This window comes from Prunus mume, linkage group LG4, assembly GCF_029339155.1.
Source record: "Prunus mume cultivar Tortuosa linkage group LG4, ASM2933915v1, whole genome shotgun sequence".
Classification (NCBI taxonomy): Eukaryota; Viridiplantae; Streptophyta; class Magnoliopsida; order Rosales; family Rosaceae; genus Prunus; species Prunus mume.
Window position 1 is genome coordinate 27,021,968 of NC_142701.1, and position 17,414 is coordinate 27,039,381.

At 35.2% G+C, this 17,414-nt stretch overlaps 3 protein-coding genes across 3 annotated transcripts; all 3 read right to left on the reverse strand.

Annotated features, from left to right (window-relative positions):
• Positions 1–321: 321 nt before the first annotated feature.
• LOC148918303 (MDIS1-interacting receptor like kinase 2-like) lies at positions 322–2,985 on the reverse strand. The gene is made up of 2 exons (XM_089051440.1): positions 1,291–2,985; positions 322–1,024 (listed from the first exon to the last, which is right to left on the reverse strand). Exons 1-2 carry the CDS (start codon positions 2,255–2,257, stop codon positions 627–629), a joined length of 1,365 nt encoding a protein of 454 aa, XP_088907566.1. The 5' UTR covers positions 2,258–2,985; the 3' UTR covers positions 322–626.
• LOC103343701 (uncharacterized) lies at positions 2,398–4,406 on the reverse strand. Its single transcript, XM_089051441.1, has one exon. The coding sequence runs from the start codon at positions 4,402–4,404 to the stop codon at positions 2,398–2,400; it is 2,007 nt and encodes a 668-aa protein (XP_088907567.1). The 5' UTR covers positions 4,405–4,406.
• Positions 4,407–14,272: 9,866 nt separating this feature from the next.
• On the reverse strand, positions 14,273–16,200 carry LOC103328629 (amino acid transporter AVT1I-like). The gene is made up of 3 exons (XM_008231032.2): positions 16,021–16,200; positions 15,276–15,886; positions 14,273–14,839 (listed from the first exon to the last, which is right to left on the reverse strand). The coding sequence occupies exons 1-3, from the start codon at positions 16,178–16,180 to the stop codon at positions 14,324–14,326; spliced, it is 1,287 nt and encodes a 428-aa protein (XP_008229254.2). The 5' UTR covers positions 16,181–16,200; the 3' UTR covers positions 14,273–14,323.
• Positions 16,201–17,414: the final 1,214 nt, after the last annotated feature.

Consider the following 17,414-nt stretch of genomic DNA (forward strand, 5'->3'; position numbering starts at 1 on the left):
TCTCTCTCTCTCTCTCTCTCTCTCCTGCGCCATACATGATTATATTAACAAATCTGCAAATAAATGAAAAATAATTCCCACAATTACTACAATTAAACTTGCAAATTAAACCAAGTCGACCTACGTGCGTGTGTGAGTGGAAAAGAGAGTCAGGGTTCGCAATTGGTTGGCAGTGTGGGGGCTGGGTTGGGGAGAGAGGTGGTTGCTGCTTGATTTGAATTTTTATTTTTTATTTCAATGTAATCAAATACATATAATAAGGTGCGCGGCAGTTGTGAGGTTTAGTACAATACAATTAAATGCGTGTAAATGCACTAATGCTAAATGTAGAGGCTCAGGATCCCTAAACAAAGCCCTTGTTTTATTTCATTTTATTTTTCCTTACAAAGATAAACAAACTGTAAGGAAAATTCTGCAATAAATATGTTATGCTAAGGATAAACAAACAGTAAAGCATCCTAAATAAAGTCATAGCATAGCGCACATGTGCATGAAATAAATTAATTGCAAGAAGGAAACATCTAGGGATATGAAATAAATTACAAGAAGGAAACATCTATGGATAATCTTTCTAAACATAAGACACAGGCAAAATGAAATCTGTATAAGAAAGAAGCACATTCTGATCAGGTAGCCAAAGGATCAAGAGTAAGCAATTCACCACATGTCATCATATGTATCGGCTTCGAAAAAAGCAACATCTCAGTTGAGAGGAAATGAGAAACTTGTTTCATTGTTGGACGAGATTTCGGGCTGGAATTCAAGCATGAAAATGCTACCTTCATAAGAGAGACCACTTCGCTCGCAAGTTGATGTGGAGGGCAAATGCGTTGGTCCAAAACATCCACAATTTTCATTTGATGGGCTGGTAATGCAGATGATGATGAGGAGGAGGAGGATGAAGAGACTGACGAGAAAGATGAGAGAAGATCTCCAGGATGCTTTCCCATAATTATTTCCAAAGTGACCACACCAAAGCTATAAACATCACAGCTCTCATTCACTTCCATTGTGTATGCAAGCTCTGCTCAGAGAAAACATCATAGAAGTGGCATTATTAGTTTATAGACATAACTATTCAATGGAATTTAACGAAACTGTATCATGCATAAATCAACTTATTAGTTTATAGTTTAAGAGAAGTGAAAATGTGTTTATTAGTATATTTTCTAAATCAAGAAGTGAAAATGTGTTTATGTTAGTCGCTTCTAATGATGAAAATGAAGCATTGGTCTAAAAGCAAAAGCTTAAAAAGTGCTAAATACAGAGAACAGGGAATCAAAATATTACCTGGTGCCATGTAGCCATACGTGCCTGCAGCGGTAGTCCAATTAGTTGAGTCTGGATTTAAAAACTTAGCAGTGCCAAAGTCTGAAACACATGCCTTATATTCAGAATCCAATAAAATGTTCTTGCTTGAGATGTCACGATGTACAATCGGTGGCAAGCGATCGTGGTGCATGTAAGACAAGGCATGAGCTAAGCCTTTAAAAATATTCACCCTTTTACTCCACCCCAACTCTTTAGCTTCTTCATCTTTGCTCAACATTGCAGCCAAGCTACCTCTTTCAAGATACTCATACACCAAAAACGAGTGTCGTTTATGTGCGCAGAAACCATAGAGCTTCACAATATTCCGATGTCTTATCTCACTGAGTGCCCTTACTTCATTCAAGAACTCCTTCTGAAATTCTGTCTCGCCATCCCATAGCAGATGGAGTTTCTTCACGGCCACTACCTCTCCAGATGACAAATTCACTTTATAGACGCTTCCATGTCCTCCCTTCCCAATGCAATATGTGGAATCAAAATCTTCTGTTGCCCTTATGATTTCCTCATACATTGATTTTCCATCAAAATTTAAAACCGAAAAGGAAATTTCTCCATGCATGTGGTTTTGTTTAGTATCTTGATGGTTCTTCTTTCTTTGCACTATTACAAAGACAATTGTAAAGAGAGCGAATAGAAGTACAAATACAGCTAGAACAGAGAATATGACCCTTTGGTCCTTTTTTGAGCCAAGTGCATTGCAGGGTGGCAGCAGAGCTCCAACTTTGCCACACAATCCTTTGTTACCTTTCAATCTTTCTGGTGGAGCTTCTCGAAATGCACTGATGTTGGGAAGGGGACCTTCTAAGTGATTGTAGGATATGTCAACGTACGACAAGCCACCCAGGTCTTCAAAACTTGATGGTATGGAACCCGAAAGATTGTTGTGGGAAAGATTGAGCGTAACCAAACTCTTCATATTGCTCATTGCTGATGGTATGCTACCTTCAAGTGAGTTATGACTTAAATCCAGTTCGTTTAATTGAACTAACTTCTCCAACTGTGAAGGAATTGCTTGAGATAACTTGTTGTTGCTCAAATTCAGATGGTATAATTTGAGCAAGTCACCTAGAATCCCGGAATTGAGTCATTGAATTTATTTGTTGACAAGTCAAGATATTCAAGATCATTCAATGATCCGAATTCTGACGGTATACGACCCGAAAGTTGATTTCCATTCAACACCAACTTCACCAATGAAGACAACTTCCCGAATTCTTTTGGGATCAACCCAACTAAATGATTTGAAGAAAAGTCCAGCATATGAATTTGGGTTGCGTTGCCTATCTCAAGTGGTATGCTACCAGTAAGGTTGTTTCCTGCCATTAGTAGGGTTTTTAGCTTTGGGCATTGTCCCCAGTTGTGTGAGATTTCTCCATACAAGTTGTTATGGCTTATGTTCATAAAATCAAGATTCGGATAAACACCGAAGTCTTCAGATATATTGCCCGTCAAATGGTTTTGCTCAAGATGAACTCTCACTAAGCTCGAGCAATTTTTCAAGCTTTTGGGGATTGAACCAGTCAAATAGTTTGTTTCTACTGACAAGTTTGTGAGTTTTCCACCTTGGCAGATATTTGGGGGCAAATAACCAGACAATTTGTTTGTATCCAAGTGCAGTCGAGTCAAATTCTTGAGATTCTCTAACTCTTGGGGAATGGAGCCGGAAAGTTGGTTATCGCGTAGGAATAAGTTCTCCAACTTGCTTAAGTTGGCAAATGAGGCTGGAATTGAATCGTTGAGTTGATTCTCGGACAACCCTAGATTTACAAGAGATTTCAAGTTTCCTATCTCCTTAGGAATCAAACCAGAAAGTTGATTGGAATACAAGTACAAAGTGTTTAGGTTTATTAAGTTACCAATATTTGGAGGAATTGGACCAGTTAAATTGTTTTGGGACAACTCTAGATCTACAAGAGATTTCAAGTTTCCTATCTCCTTGGGAATCAAACCAGAAAGTTGATTGTCATCCAAGTACAAAGTGGTTAGGTTTATTAAGTTACCAATATTTGGAGGAATGAGACCACTTAAATTGTTGTAGGACAACCCTAGATGTACAAGAGATTTCAAGTTTCCTATCTCCTTGGGAATCAAACCAGAAAGTTGATTGTCATCCAAGTACAAAGTGGTTAGGTTTATTAAGTTACCAATATTTGGAGGAATGAGACCACTTAAATTGTTGTAGGACAAAGCTAGATATACAAGAGATTTCAAGTTTCCTATCTCCTTGGGAATCAAACCAGAAAGTTGATTGTCATCCAAGTACAAAGTGGTTAGGTTTATTAAGTTTCCAATATTTGGAGGAATGAGACCACTTAAATTGTTGTAGGACAAAGCTAGATATACAAGAGATTTCAAGTTTCCTATCTCCTTGGGAATCAAACCAGAAAGTTGATTGTCATTCAAGTACAAAGTGGTTAGGTTTATTAAGTTACCAATATTTGGAGGAATGAGACCACTTAAATTGTTGTAGGACAACGCTAGATTTACAAGAGATTTCAAGTTTCCTATCTCCTTAGGAATCAAACCAGAAAGTTTATTACCGTAGAGATAGAGATAGGTAAGATTTCTCAGGAGATCGATTGGTGGGATTCTCCCGGAAAACTGATTTCCGGAGAGATCAAGATGGTGGAGTTTGGAGAGGTAATTGATTTGAGGTGGGATGGCATCAAAGAGTTTGTTGAAGCTGAGGTCAAGATATTCAAGATTAGGGAAGGACAAGAATGAAAACTCATATAGCGTACCTTGAATACCACGAGTGGAAAGGTTTAGCTTGCTAACACTTCCGGCTGCGTTGCATGAAACACCAGTCCAAGTGCATGGGCTTCTTCTTGGTTTTGGATTGGTGCTGGAAGAATTGGTGGCATTAATATTATGAGTGAGAGGGTCGTACCAAGTGAGGTTATTGAGGGCTTGATTTAGAAATAAGCTGGCTTTCCATTTGAGAAGAGCCTTTGCTTCAGTATGAGAAGTAGAAGTAGCAGAAGGAAAAGCAACCCAATTTGGTGATGAAACAAACAAGATGACAAGGCAATAAGGCATGAAGCATAGTTTAGCGGAAGCTAAAGATGTCATGATTATTGTTTGTGTGGTATACGTATATTGTATGGGCGGTGCCTTACTATTTATATATAGTGTGGGTTAGTCTTTAGGGTTCAGCTGAGCATTGAAAAGTCTTTCGGATCAGTTTTCTTTTGAGTAAAGGTCTCAGTCTTTCATTCTCTAAATTTAAATGCCAATTTTGAATTTTCTGGATGAAATAATGAAATGAAATTAATGGAGGTGAGAGATAACCATATGCATGACAAAGATTTATTTGTTTACTTCAAATCTCCCATTCCTCAAAGTCAGGCGTAATTGATGGTTTGTTTTGTCGTTTATTGGATAAATTCATTTGATTATTGTGCTCCTCCTATGCCACTGCCGATAATTAATAGTCAACACAAAAACATCGGTTATTTATTAGCTTGATTGCTTTGTACGTAGCTATTTCTTCAGATTTTTTATTTAGAAAATCGGTTATTTGTATCAAGTAGTATGAAAGTTTGATATGAGAATAAGAGTATATTTTCGCTTACTTATGAGAAATCCAAAAACTCCAATTTGGGGTAGACGTATTATCCATACTTCATCACAAATCCTAAATAAGTTTCTCGCACACACAAAATGTGTATTTGTTTTCACTAACTTTACCTTGAAGTACCAGTCAAATAAGCACACAATTTATCATTCCATTATCACACAAATATCATTAATGCCATAAAAAATCACCTGCGAGATATCAAATTCAATACTGGAATTCATTCATACAGAAAGGATTTTTCGCTGAACTTTAGATGAGGTTGATACTTGAATGCCGTTTTCTCCTTCCTATTATTACCCATGAGCCAAGAACACGATTTCTATCATATATTTATAGATGTTTTAAGTAAACCATGTAAATATTCAAGTTCACCCAACAATATATTTTTTTATTATAAAAAACACATTTAAATTCAATTAACCCTATTAATAAAATTTCATATAGAGAGGCTGCCCAAGACAACATAATTGAGGTTAGATTTGTTTTCTACAATTTTGTTTGCCATAAATAATTAAGACATTAATGTGCAAAACATTTTTGTTGGTTGAACTTGAGATTTGTAGGGTATAAATAGAAACTTGTATATTCGTTATCGTTATCACTTGACTTGGCTGCTATTGAGAGTTTGAGAGGCCTTAGAACGAGCGTTTTCATTGGTTTTAACTAAGAATTGACAAGATAACTTATTAAATGAGCCATTCAACTCAATGCACATGATTGGAAAACTAATTCAATTATGTTTGTTTTTTAGTATGCACAGCTTTCTCATAGACTTTTCTCTGATCAATGGTCCTTGCACTTTGATGTTTTTGGGAGAAAAATATATTGGAATTACATACTGAAATGAAATTGATGGAAAGTGAGAGGTTACTATTTGCGTGACATAGGGGTTCAAAAGTGTCCCACCTGAATGCTTGACATATGTCACATGGTATATCGTAGGTAACAAGTTTCAACAAATGCAGCCTCTCCGAATAGAAAGATATTGAGAAAGGTTTTTGTCATGAATGGTCCTTGATTTTTTCAGAAGTCCTCATTTGAATTCTCAAACTTTCGAATCAATCAATGTGATCCTTAACCCTCTGTTTGGATGAAGAAATTGAAACCCTGAAAAACAAAGGAAAAAAATTACATATGTTGCTCAACAAGGCTGTGTACTCTCCTTGATGAAACCTAAATGTGGAAACTTGAATGGAAATCAGATGAGTTCGTGGAGGAAAAATTTGAGTTCTAGGACTAAATTGATCTATATTTTGATGAAATAAGTTGGTTAGGTGATGATACGCAATTAGCTTTAACAAAGTTTTGTTGGAATGCAACAACAAAGACTAAATTGATGTGACACCAAAATATAAAGGACTTATTAATTGATTTGAACATTTGAGGACTAAAATAAGAACTTTTAAAATAGAGTACCTAGCCATAATAAAAACCCGTCCTGAGAAACTTGTTTCATTGTTTGACGAGATTGTGGATTGACATTCATGCCAACGTATTATCGTCACAACAAGAGAGAAGACTTCCCTTGCTTCTTGATGCCATAGAGCTATCCATATGTTACTGCAATGGTATTTTCCTATGGTCAAAATGGTCTGTCAATTTGGTTGTGCCTTCCCTCCACCTCTGTATTCTCTATGATTTCTCTACTCTCATTTAAAATAGGGTTAATCATTTTATTAGTCCCTGAATTTAGAACCGATTTGCATTTGAGTCCCTCAATTTCCAAAATGGTTTCTGTGATTTGTCAACTTCAGTTTCATTAGGACAAATGGTTCTGCCGTCAAGTTTGTTAACTTTTTTGTTAAATGTAGGGGCAAAATGGTATTTTTGTATCAAATTGATTAAAATATGAATTAAAAAAAATTGAAAAAAAACTATAAAATTAAAATTAAACTCTCTCTCTCCCCTTCTATCCCGATTTCTACTCCTCCAAACTTGATTTTTTTTTTGGTTGGTTTTTTATTTAATTTTCTTTTATTGTTATTTTAAAGATATGATTTTTTATTCATTTTTTTTGGTTTTAACATAAAAATACCATTTTGCCATTGCAGTAACATATGGATAGCTAGCTTTGGCATCAAGAAGCAGGTGAAGTCTTCTCTCTTGTTGTGACGATAATGCGTTGGCATGAATGTCAATCCACAATCTCGTCAAACAATGAAACAAGTTTCTCAGGACGGGTTTTTATTATGGCTAGGTACTCTATTTTAAAAGTTCTTATTTTAGTCCTCAAATGTTCAAATCAATTAATAAGTCCTTTATATTTTGGTGTCACATCAATTTAGTCTTTGTTGTTGCATTCCAACAAAACTTTGTTAAAGCTAATTGCGTATCATCACCTAACCAACTTATTTCATCAAAATATAGATCAATTTAGTCCTAGAACTCAAATTTTTCCTCAACGAACTCATCTGATTTCCATTCAAGTTTCCACATTTAGGTTTCATCAAGGAGACTACACAGCCTTGTTGAGCAACATATGTAATAAGGCCTCTCAAACTCTTAGTTAAAACCAATGAAAACGCTCGTTCTAAGGCCTCTCAAACTCTCAATAGCAGCCAAGTCAAGTGATAACGACAACGAATATACAAGTTTCTATTTATACCCTACAAATCTCAAGTTCAACCAACAAAAATGTTTTGCACATTAATGTCTTAATTATTTATGGCAAACAAAATTGTAGAAAACAAATTTAACCTCAATTACTTCGTCTTGGGGAGCCTCTCTATATGAAATTTGTTGGGTAAACTTGAATATTTACATGGTTCAATTAAAAATCTATAAATATATGATAGAAATCGTATTCTTGACTCATGGATCGTAATAATAGGAAGAAGAAAACGGCACTCAAGTATCAACCTCATTTCACTACAGTTCAGGGCAAACATGCAGACTTTCCAATTTTAATATTGAATGTATCCTTTCTGTATGAATGAATTCCAGTATTGAATTTGATATCTCGCATGTGATTTTTTTATGGCATTAATGATATTTGTGTGATAATGGAATGATAAATTGTGTGCTTATTTGACTGGTACTTCAAGGTAAAGTTAGTGAAAACAAATACACATTTTGCGTGTTCTAAATAGCTTACTAGATTTTGAGGCAGGTAAAAGTCCAACAACAACGTTTCAAGAGAAGAACCAAAACTGCGCCATAAACTCTTATTCTCATATCAAACTTTCATACTACTTGATACAAAGAAACACAGGTCCTCCTTCTAATGTTTCATCCCCCAAATTCAATGCTAATACATGAACCTAAATTACAATTAATCCATCTTTATCTCTTTGACTCTCAATTCATTTAACCACATGCTAAACGTATTTACTTATCTACTCAATTAAGGAAACGTCTACGTCCACGTCGGTATAGTACAAAACTACGCCGTATTATGTCAATGTACCACGACCGTAAAGATAAATTTATCAACATTTTATTCAAAGTGTACTACGACGATATCTATGACTCTACTGTCTGGGTAAGTTGTACTAACCACGTCAATTTGTTCAATTAACGACGTATAATGTTACTTTACCACGTTATGAACTTATAAATACCGTCGTATTTATTTTCTTTATACATGTGACCTTATCTGTAAATCGATGTCTTAATTTTTATTTCTTTTGAAGATTTATTTCTAGGTTTTTTTGTAGCCTATGACGGTAGATCAACAGAATGACAAGAATTGTAATAACCAGGATGGTTTATATAGAAAACCGTCTTAACAAGAAAATTAGAATGAAATCTTACCATTGGGAATTCTGTTCCTCATCATAATCGATTCACAAATGTGAGAGAAATAAAATATTTTAGACGTTGATGATGTATGTGTCTTTGTGTCTTTGAGATACAACACAAAGGCATGTACACATCAAAATCCAAAACATTTGCTTTCAGTAAGACAATTTTTTAGAAGTTGATGATGTGTGCGTGCTTGTGTCTTTCAGATACACAATCGCACACACAAATCAACATTCAAACTATTGCCTCCAAAGAGGTGAGACAGAGCCAAGGGCAAGAAGAAGTTGGAACCCTAATTGAAAACTGAAACTGAAAGAAGACGTGAAAAAAACCCTATTTATACAAATAATCTTCACTATCCACGTCAGTTCTATTACACATAGCGACGTCTAATTATAATAATCCACATCAGTGAGTAATACATTGTGGTTGTATAAATAGAAATAACAACGTTGGTTTGGTAAACTAGATTCAACGACTTAAAGAAAAACAACATCGGTTATGACTAAAAAGACGACATGGTAACTTATAATATCACTTCTTCAAAAGTAAACTTTTGACGTGTAATGCTCAGAGAATCACATCATTTTCGGAATACCAAAAGTCAACTGACTTTATTACTTACCACGTCATTTTCTACTATTATAACGTCGTGGTAAGTACATACTAGGTCGGTTTTTGTCAAAACCATCGCCTTATTGAACTTTGGGACAATATAAATACTTTTTCGTCACTTGACCTAAACTTTTACGTTCTCTCTAACCGATAAAAAATTTCAGTTTTCTCTCAGTTTCCCTCTCATTTCCCAAAAGCTGCGTATCTGATTCTCACTCTCTTCCTCGTCTTCGTCTCCAGAACTCCAAAGTTTACTTCAAAAGATAACTTTCTTTGCAAGCCAAAGGTATTTTCTCACTCTCTTTTTCTTTTTCAACATCATTTGAAGTTTTTTTTTAAAGAACGAAATCTTTCACTGGTTTGAAATAAAACTCAGGTTTGAAAAGGACGAAATCGTTCACTGGTTTGAACAAAAATCACTAGTCCCACTCTCAGGTCGTGTGAGGACGATGGTTTTGTCTTGTATTTGACGTTTTTATTCACACACCACGACGGTAATTAAATTCGTGCTATTTCAATAGCACGACTGTTCTTAATAACAGACGTGGTATGAGAATAAATACTACATTTTAAAGATAAAACCGTCGTCTTATTTGAAACGAACGTGGGAGAGAGAAATCTAGGCAGTTTTTTATGTATAAACTCATAATAAGACAACGGTTTTATCGAATTTGCGTCGTTTTAATTTTCAAGGTAGATACAAGCTGAGAAACTCATCTCCAAAGGTAAAGCATGCATTGGCATGACATTCTTGTTTAATTATGGCAGTTTTTATTCCTAGATGACTAGTTCATGCATTGCACTAGATTCTATATAAAACGTGCTGTTTTTATACTCAGATGACTAGTGCACTCTCGTTAGTCATCCCCACTAATTTTCTGTGCATGTATTTTGACGATTCTATTTAAGTGATCACGTGATACTGTCTAGTTAATTTTAGTTTTCACCTGCTTTGGTCTTCTTCTCAACTGTGGGTCTTCACCTAACACTTTGGTCTTCTTCTCAGTTGTGATGGCCCTCTTTTCCTTTGTTTAGGGGAAGAGGATTGTTTGTATTTAGTAAGTGGGCCCGACATCTGTTGGATGTCAGAAAAATCACAGGAACCATCACAGATTCCAAGGAATTCGGGGTGGGTCCTATCAGAACCTTGCAGACTTCTTATTGGTAATGTGACTAATAAATCTACGAATTCCTGGAAAATTTTGTAATATTAGAAGATTTCACATGGGTGTAAACTTAAATATTGTGATAAATGAAAAAGTTTGAAAATTAAATTGAATTACTTTAGAATTATTTTAAATTATTTGAAGTGTTTAGAAAAATAATTGGAAACATGCTGAGGCTATTTGTAAAAATGGAGGTGATAGAAACATAGTGTTGGTGATTAGGAGCTTGTAGAATTTTCAAGAACTTTTTCCGAGCTCGGAGGTATTTTTGTTGAATATTTCAAGTTTGAGAGCAAAAAAAAAAAAAGAAGAAGAAGAATGAATGAATACATATGGTGCGATTTGGTTGGACCACCCTTCAAAAAGACAAAAAAAAAAAAGGGTGGTAGGGGGTAGGGTTGGCAATGGGACGTCATGTCGTGTCGGGATAATAAACGTGTCAAGAATGCTCAACCCAAACCCAACCCATTTAATAATCGTGTCGTGTCGGGTTCGGTTCGCCTTAAACAGGTTACCTGGTTAATAACCTGTTTAATAAAAGTGGTAGCAACTAATAAAGCAACATCGCTATGTACAAAGAACGATAAACTTTGACTACCCGTGATTAAATTTCATAAATAATAACATGCATGTTGCAAAACTCACAACTGAAAAAGTTTAAAGAAAAAAAAAATAGAGAGAGGAGAGAAAATGTAAGGAAAAGAGAGAGAGAGAGAGAGAGAGAGAGAGAGAGAGAAGGAAAAGAAAGAAAGAAAAAAGAGAGGTTGACAAGGGGTTTTGAACCCATGTCCTCCTTCTTTAAAACCCAAGAGCTTACCAACACTCCACTCTTGTCTTTGTATTATAAAGGAATAATTAATTAATTTAATGATTACGATTCTAGTTCCAGCTAACAAACATGGATTTTAAAAACAAAATTTATATGCAAACATGTATAATAATCAATAAATTCAAACAATCAAAAGATAATGAAAAAAATCAAACACCATAACAAATATTTATTTTAAAAAACAAAATTCGTATGCAAACATGTATAATCAACAAATTCAAACAATTCAAAGATAACAAAAATAATCAAACACCACAACAAATATTGATTTTAAAAAAAAAATTCATATGCAAACATGTATAATCAATAAATCCAAAGATAACAAAATAATCAAACATCATAACTAACATTGATTTTGAAAAATAAAATTCATATGCAAACAAGTTTACAAAAGAAAAAGAAAAAGAAAACACCATTCCCAAACTTAAACAAAAGAAAAGAAAAGAAAAGAAAAGTTTGCAAAAGAAGTGGCTTCCTTGAAAGCTCGGGTGGTAGACTTGCATGATGTAACATCCCACATCGACCAACGGGGAAGGGGGTGATGTGCCTTATATGTACATGTCAGCCTCCATCTAGCACAAGGCCTTTTGGGAGCTCACTAGCTTTGGAGTCGTAGGAACTTCGGTTAAGCAAGTTGAGAGCAATCCTGGATGGGTGACCCACTGGGAAGTTGCTCGTGAGTTCCCAAAAACAAAACCGTGGGGCAGAGAGGGGGCCCGGCGGACAATATCGTGTTACGGCGGAGCAGATCCTGGGATGTTACACATGATGCCTCAGGTGTCTCAAAATGTGAAAAAGAAACATGTGATCCATAAATCGATGTATGCATTAGCAAGCTTATGTATGTAATCACATGTTATGAAATGCATAGAAGCCAAGATTCTCAGTATGTAATCGATTTTGGTTTGAAGCTTATTTGTGCTTATTTTGATTAAGCTGTGTACTTATTTGTTTTTGTGAGGTTGATATGAGCATAAACTTTGTAAGATGATGACGCTTTCAATTTAAACTTTTTTATGATTATATTATTTGTTGTTTATTGGGTTTTTTTTAAAAATGAATTGAGGCGATTTTTTATGATTATACTAGAGGGAAGAGAGAAGGAAAAAAAAGAAAAAAGAGAGAGATACGGAAAAGAAAGAAAAACAAAAGAGATTAAAAAAATTTATAAATATCAAAAGACATAGCATATAATCACAAAGTTGTCTTTAGCATGGTGGATAAATTGTTGGAGAGAAATGAAGGTGGCAAGGGTTCGAAACCCCTTGTGTGTGTGTGCTGAAGTCTATATTTTTCTTCATTTTTTCTCGAGTTGGCAAGTATTATATGGGTTGACACGGCCCGTTTAATAAATGGGTTAAACAGGTATTTTAGCGGGTTCACGGGTTGACTCGAAACCCACCCGCTTATAAACGGGCCGAGCGGTTAACTCAAAATTACCCAATTATTAATTGCGGGTTCGGTCGTGTTTTTCCGTGCGGGTTTCAAATCGTAACGGGTCGATAGGAAATTGCCACCCTAGTGGGGGTAGGGGGCCGGGGCTGAAATGCATATTAATTATGGGTGGGCATTGAAACCAAAAAACTAGAAAACCGAACCAAATCAAACCCAAAAAAACTGTGTTGACTAAAAAGTCAAAACTGCAAAAAAAACCGATTGCTTTGTGATAGTATGTTTGTGTATTGCCTCTTTGAGTAGCCCTATGAATGGATTAAGATTTAGTTTATGGCTTAGGAGACAAATATTAATTATGTGTTTTGTGACCAATAGCACTTTGAATGAAATTCAATTTGGCTGTATGTTTTTCCAAGAATGGTGTGAAGGCGGTGAGCTTTATTATGAAGATGGATGATTGTAATTTGGAATGAAATTCAGTTTGGTTGTAATTGGTTATGAAAGAGGATTGTAATTTGTTATGATGGAGGTTGTAATTTGTTATGAAGATGGATTGTAATTTGTTGTGTTGGATTGTAATCTGGTTGCCTTTTTTTTGCTTTTTGCTGTGTTGAAGTTTGCTAGAGGATGAATTTGGGCTTATGCCTATTAGAGAATGATGCTGAAAAGTTGTGTTAGGAAAAATTAATTTTAATGGGCTTGAAATAATGCTGAAAAACAGAAAATAAAGTGAAATGAAATGGGCTCAAGCCTGTTTTATTGAATAAAATTTTGGGCTCATGCCCAAATTGGAAACTGCAAGAACCGAATTGGAATCGGACAGGTCTAGATTGGTTCGGTTCTTCCAGTGATTTTAGGCCAAAATTGAACCTAATCGGACCGATGTTCTTTTCCAGTTCTGATTCCAGTTCTAATGAAAAATGAGACTAAATCGGACCTTACCCACTTGTAATGTTAAGGGTTTTGGGTAAAAGAACCTGTTGGCCTTCCTCTAACTTTGGATTTACAATTCGGATTTTCAATTAACTTACGGAATCCTTGTGAAGAGTAAATCAAGTTGAGGGAAGATTTTGGTGGGTTTGGAGTTTTCTAATAATTATTACTAATTGGGCTTAAACTTTTAAATTTGAGGTGTTTATTGGGTGGATTGGGCCATTTGGAAACTCAATTGAGGATCAAGGATTTATAGGGTTGAGGTAAAATTCTTGGAGTTGTTTTGACGTAAGAACGCAAATTAACTGTTGTAAGTTTTGGATATGATGGAAGAACAAAAATGTATATATTTTAATAGAGCGATAATTCCTCTTGCTGATTTGGATGATAGTATTTGAGTCAACTTACAAGTGAATATTGAGATCTTACAAATTGTATAACTATCATGTGAAGAGTTTAGGGAGATCAAAGAATATTTTTTGGAAAGCAGTAGCAGTCACTGTGTTTGGAAAGCAATCACCATGGTGACAACATTCCACAAAATAATTGTTATACTTGAACCTAAATTGAAGACTCCTTGGCCATCTCTACATCTATATGCCAGTCTTTCTTTTGTTATGCTGGTGACTTTTTTGCCACAAATCTATCGCCATCAGTACTATAAAAGCTCTTCAACCCTAGCAGCAGCAATATATATTAATGTTGAAAAAGAGAAGCTGCTACATCAATTTACAAATGCTCTATTATTTCTGATACAGCTGTGTAAGTACCAAGAATCATAACTGCAGCTCCCATTAAAATTATGAACCCTATAATCAACATCTCACATCCGAGATTTCGGTACGTAGCTGAAATTTTAAGGTAGCAAAAGCATGGGAATAGAAGTGAAGCTGATACACTCAAAAATGCTCCAACCAGTGACACGAGATATGCGAAAAAGGGAACCGCCAAAGCTACTACAACACTGCTGATTACCAAGCTAGTACTGAGGAGAAGGTCGAAGGGTCTTTTATTGCAGTGATTTGGAAACCAATTTTTGGCTGAATTTATTATTGGTGTAACCATTAAAGCATATTTGGACAGTGGATTGATAAGGGTGGTCCATATTGCGATTTTTGAGCTAAGTTTTTCGGTTGGGAGGTTTAAAGTTATTTGTGATTGAACTGTTGACCCAAACATTAAGTACCCTAAAACTGCCATTGATGCATATCCAATGGTGCATAAGATGAAGCACAGGAGGAGGACCTGCAACAACAAAAAGAACGAACATATTGAAAGTTGGTAAACAGATTTCAAGACCGCTGAAAAAAATAGAGTACATGAATGATCATAATAAAATATCTATTGCTACATCCACCAAATTTTCTTATACTCATGATATCCATAATGAAATCCCCTAGTGGAAAAAAATAATAGGTGATGAAACCCTAGCATAATTGATGAACGAAAGTCAGATGACATGTCACATATATGTGATAGACAAAAACTAGTCTCAAAAGCTTGAACTGTTAGGGAATAGGCCAACCCTCCACCCTACAGACCAACAAAAAAGTAAGGAACAAGAATCAAACTTAGAACCCTTGCAAAGAAAAGTCTGATACTCCTTTAGAAAGTTTAAAAGCTTAAGCTATTAGGAAATGAACCCTGAGTGTATATAACGCAAACAATTATTTGTACTTACATTCGAGAACTGGCGTTTGTTTTTCATTGATGTGTAGAGTGTAGGGAACACCGGATGCGCACAATAGCAGAAGGCATACAAGCTAACAGAAGAAGGGATTCCATTCCAATTAAGTGGAACTGATCCCTTTTGGTGAAATCCAATTCCATCAAAAGCACCAGTCCAAAAAATTGACCCAAGGATGATAGCAGAGGCAAAAACCCCACTTGCAGAGACATAAGAAAGAAAGCTCAAGTTATCTAACCACACAGTTGGCAGCACAATAAGTGCAGCAATTACTATAAAACATTCTTTTCCTCCAATTATGAAACCAGACACTTGCAGTTCAGTGTTTGGAAATAAGTTGTGTAGGTTATCTCCTTCTAGAATTAGGAAAGCTGTTGAAACTAAGTAGAGTTCTGTGTTCATGAAAATTGACAAAACTATTCTTCCCTTCTTCCCAAATGCATGTTCACCAATGTCAGGATAAGTTCTTATAGTAGAATCCTCATCCATGCATCTTTGAATTAACAAGGCTGAGTAAAATGCAGCAGCAGCAATCACAAAAAGAAGTATCAAGCTTAGCCATCCTCCTGATGATAGTGCATAAGGAACTGACAATATCCCAACTCCTGAAACCAAATTAAGAGGAGTAAACCACACACACACACACATATAAATCATAACTCAATTTTCAAGCATAATGCGAAAAAATGACAAGAAATAGTAGAATACCCAAACTGATCATATAATTAAAAAGTAGAACCTGACAGGGCATTAAGTCCATTGAAACAAGTTTTCAAAAAAGAGGTTGTGTTGGTAGTTTGATGATCACAGTTAGTTGCCCCTACTTCATCTGGCCTGCACCTTTCATGTTGCCTCTTCTCAAACACCAGTGGTAAGGTCAAGGATGTTTTGTCATTCATTTGTGAGAGAGAGAGAGAGAGATGCAGGTTCAATATTCTTAGATGATATGGATATTAATGTCTCTGCTTGAAGATGTAGCATACTCTAGAGAATAAATTTAGAAAGCACGTGTAAATGGTGCCAACATTGATCGCACATGTAAATTTAGAAAGCACGTGTATAATATCAGAACTATTTTCTTTTTAAATGCCGCGACTTGGGGAGGGGGCCACTTTTTCCAACCCTCTTTGGCCTTCCAACCCTTTTTTTTTTCTCCCTAGTCTAGTACTTTTTAGAAAGAGTAGACCCAAAAAAGAAAAAAAGAAAAAGAAAGACTTTTAGAAAGTACTTATAAAGATCTGCCGAACTTATTCAGACCGAAAAGAAGATCGACCAAACCAAATTTAAAATGAACTGAAGATAAAATTATTAGGTTAACTATTCATTTATCCATGAATTTATATTCTACTTTCAATTTGCGCTTTGAAATGGTACCTCGAACATTTAATCTTAAAATTATTTTATAATAAAAAAGTGGACTCGTCAGTTGCATTCTTAATCCGTGATATTTCAGTAATCACATTTTTATATGAATATTTTTTGAAAATTAAAATAAGAAACCGAGAAGTAAATATTATCAGAAATTATCAACTAAAACATGATACAAAATTATAGTTTTCTGAATTATATATGCGCATTGTACCAGCTAACATTGGATCAACGTATACATAAATGGAACCCCGAGAACACCCACATACATCATACACACACAAAATGTGCTCTATATTAGGATTTCTGGATAAAGAGAGTTTCAGTGGGCCAATTTTACACATGGAGGTAAAGCTAAAATAAAGCTATTCTGCATTATGCAAACTTTTGCTTTAGATTTGGAATACAATGTGGCCACAAAAGATATGATGTCGACCGAGTATATGTATTAACTTAAGAAAAAGTATATTCCAAAATATTTTAGGTGCACACTTTAAGTTGTATAACTTATGGGAGAGTGAGACCAATCATTTGTTAAGATGGGGCAAATGCTTTAAGAAGATAAATAGGCGTTGGTCTTCTGCCAGCTTAGTGATTTTAATCCAAATATGTGATTGACATATGAAAATTAGTATAATGTCGAATGCCCACTCAAAGAGTTTATCGACGAAAAAGAAAAGGATTGATTATCGACAATCTGTAATACCATGAAGAAGTTGAGGTTCCACCTTAAAACTAATTGGAAATTAGGAGAGTAGTCCAACT

Bases quoted from the DNA above. Each gene is read 5' to 3' on its own strand.
- LOC148918303 (XM_089051440.1), bottom strand. From the start codon at position 2,257: ATGAGCAATATGAAGAGTTTGGTTACGCTCAATCTTTCCCACAACAAT. The intron at 1,025-1,290 runs GTAATATTTTGA...TTCTCTGAGCAG, and splicing joins GTATGGCTACATGGCACCAG to AGCTTGCATACACAATGGAA.
- LOC103343701 (XM_089051441.1), bottom strand. From the start codon at position 4,404: ATGACATCTTTAGCTTCCGCTAAACTATGCTTCATGCCTTATTGCCTT.
- LOC103328629 (XM_008231032.2), bottom strand. From the start codon at position 16,180: ATGAATGACAAAACATCCTTGACCTTACCACTGGTGTTTGAGAAGAGG. The intron at 15,887-16,020 runs GTTCTACTTTTT...ATTTGGTTTCAG, and splicing joins TGGACTTAATGCCCTGTCAG to GAGTTGGGATATTGTCAGTT. The intron at 14,840-15,275 runs GTAAGTACAAAT...TTGTTGTTGCAG, and splicing joins ACAAACGCCAGTTCTCGAAT to GTCCTCCTCCTGTGCTTCAT.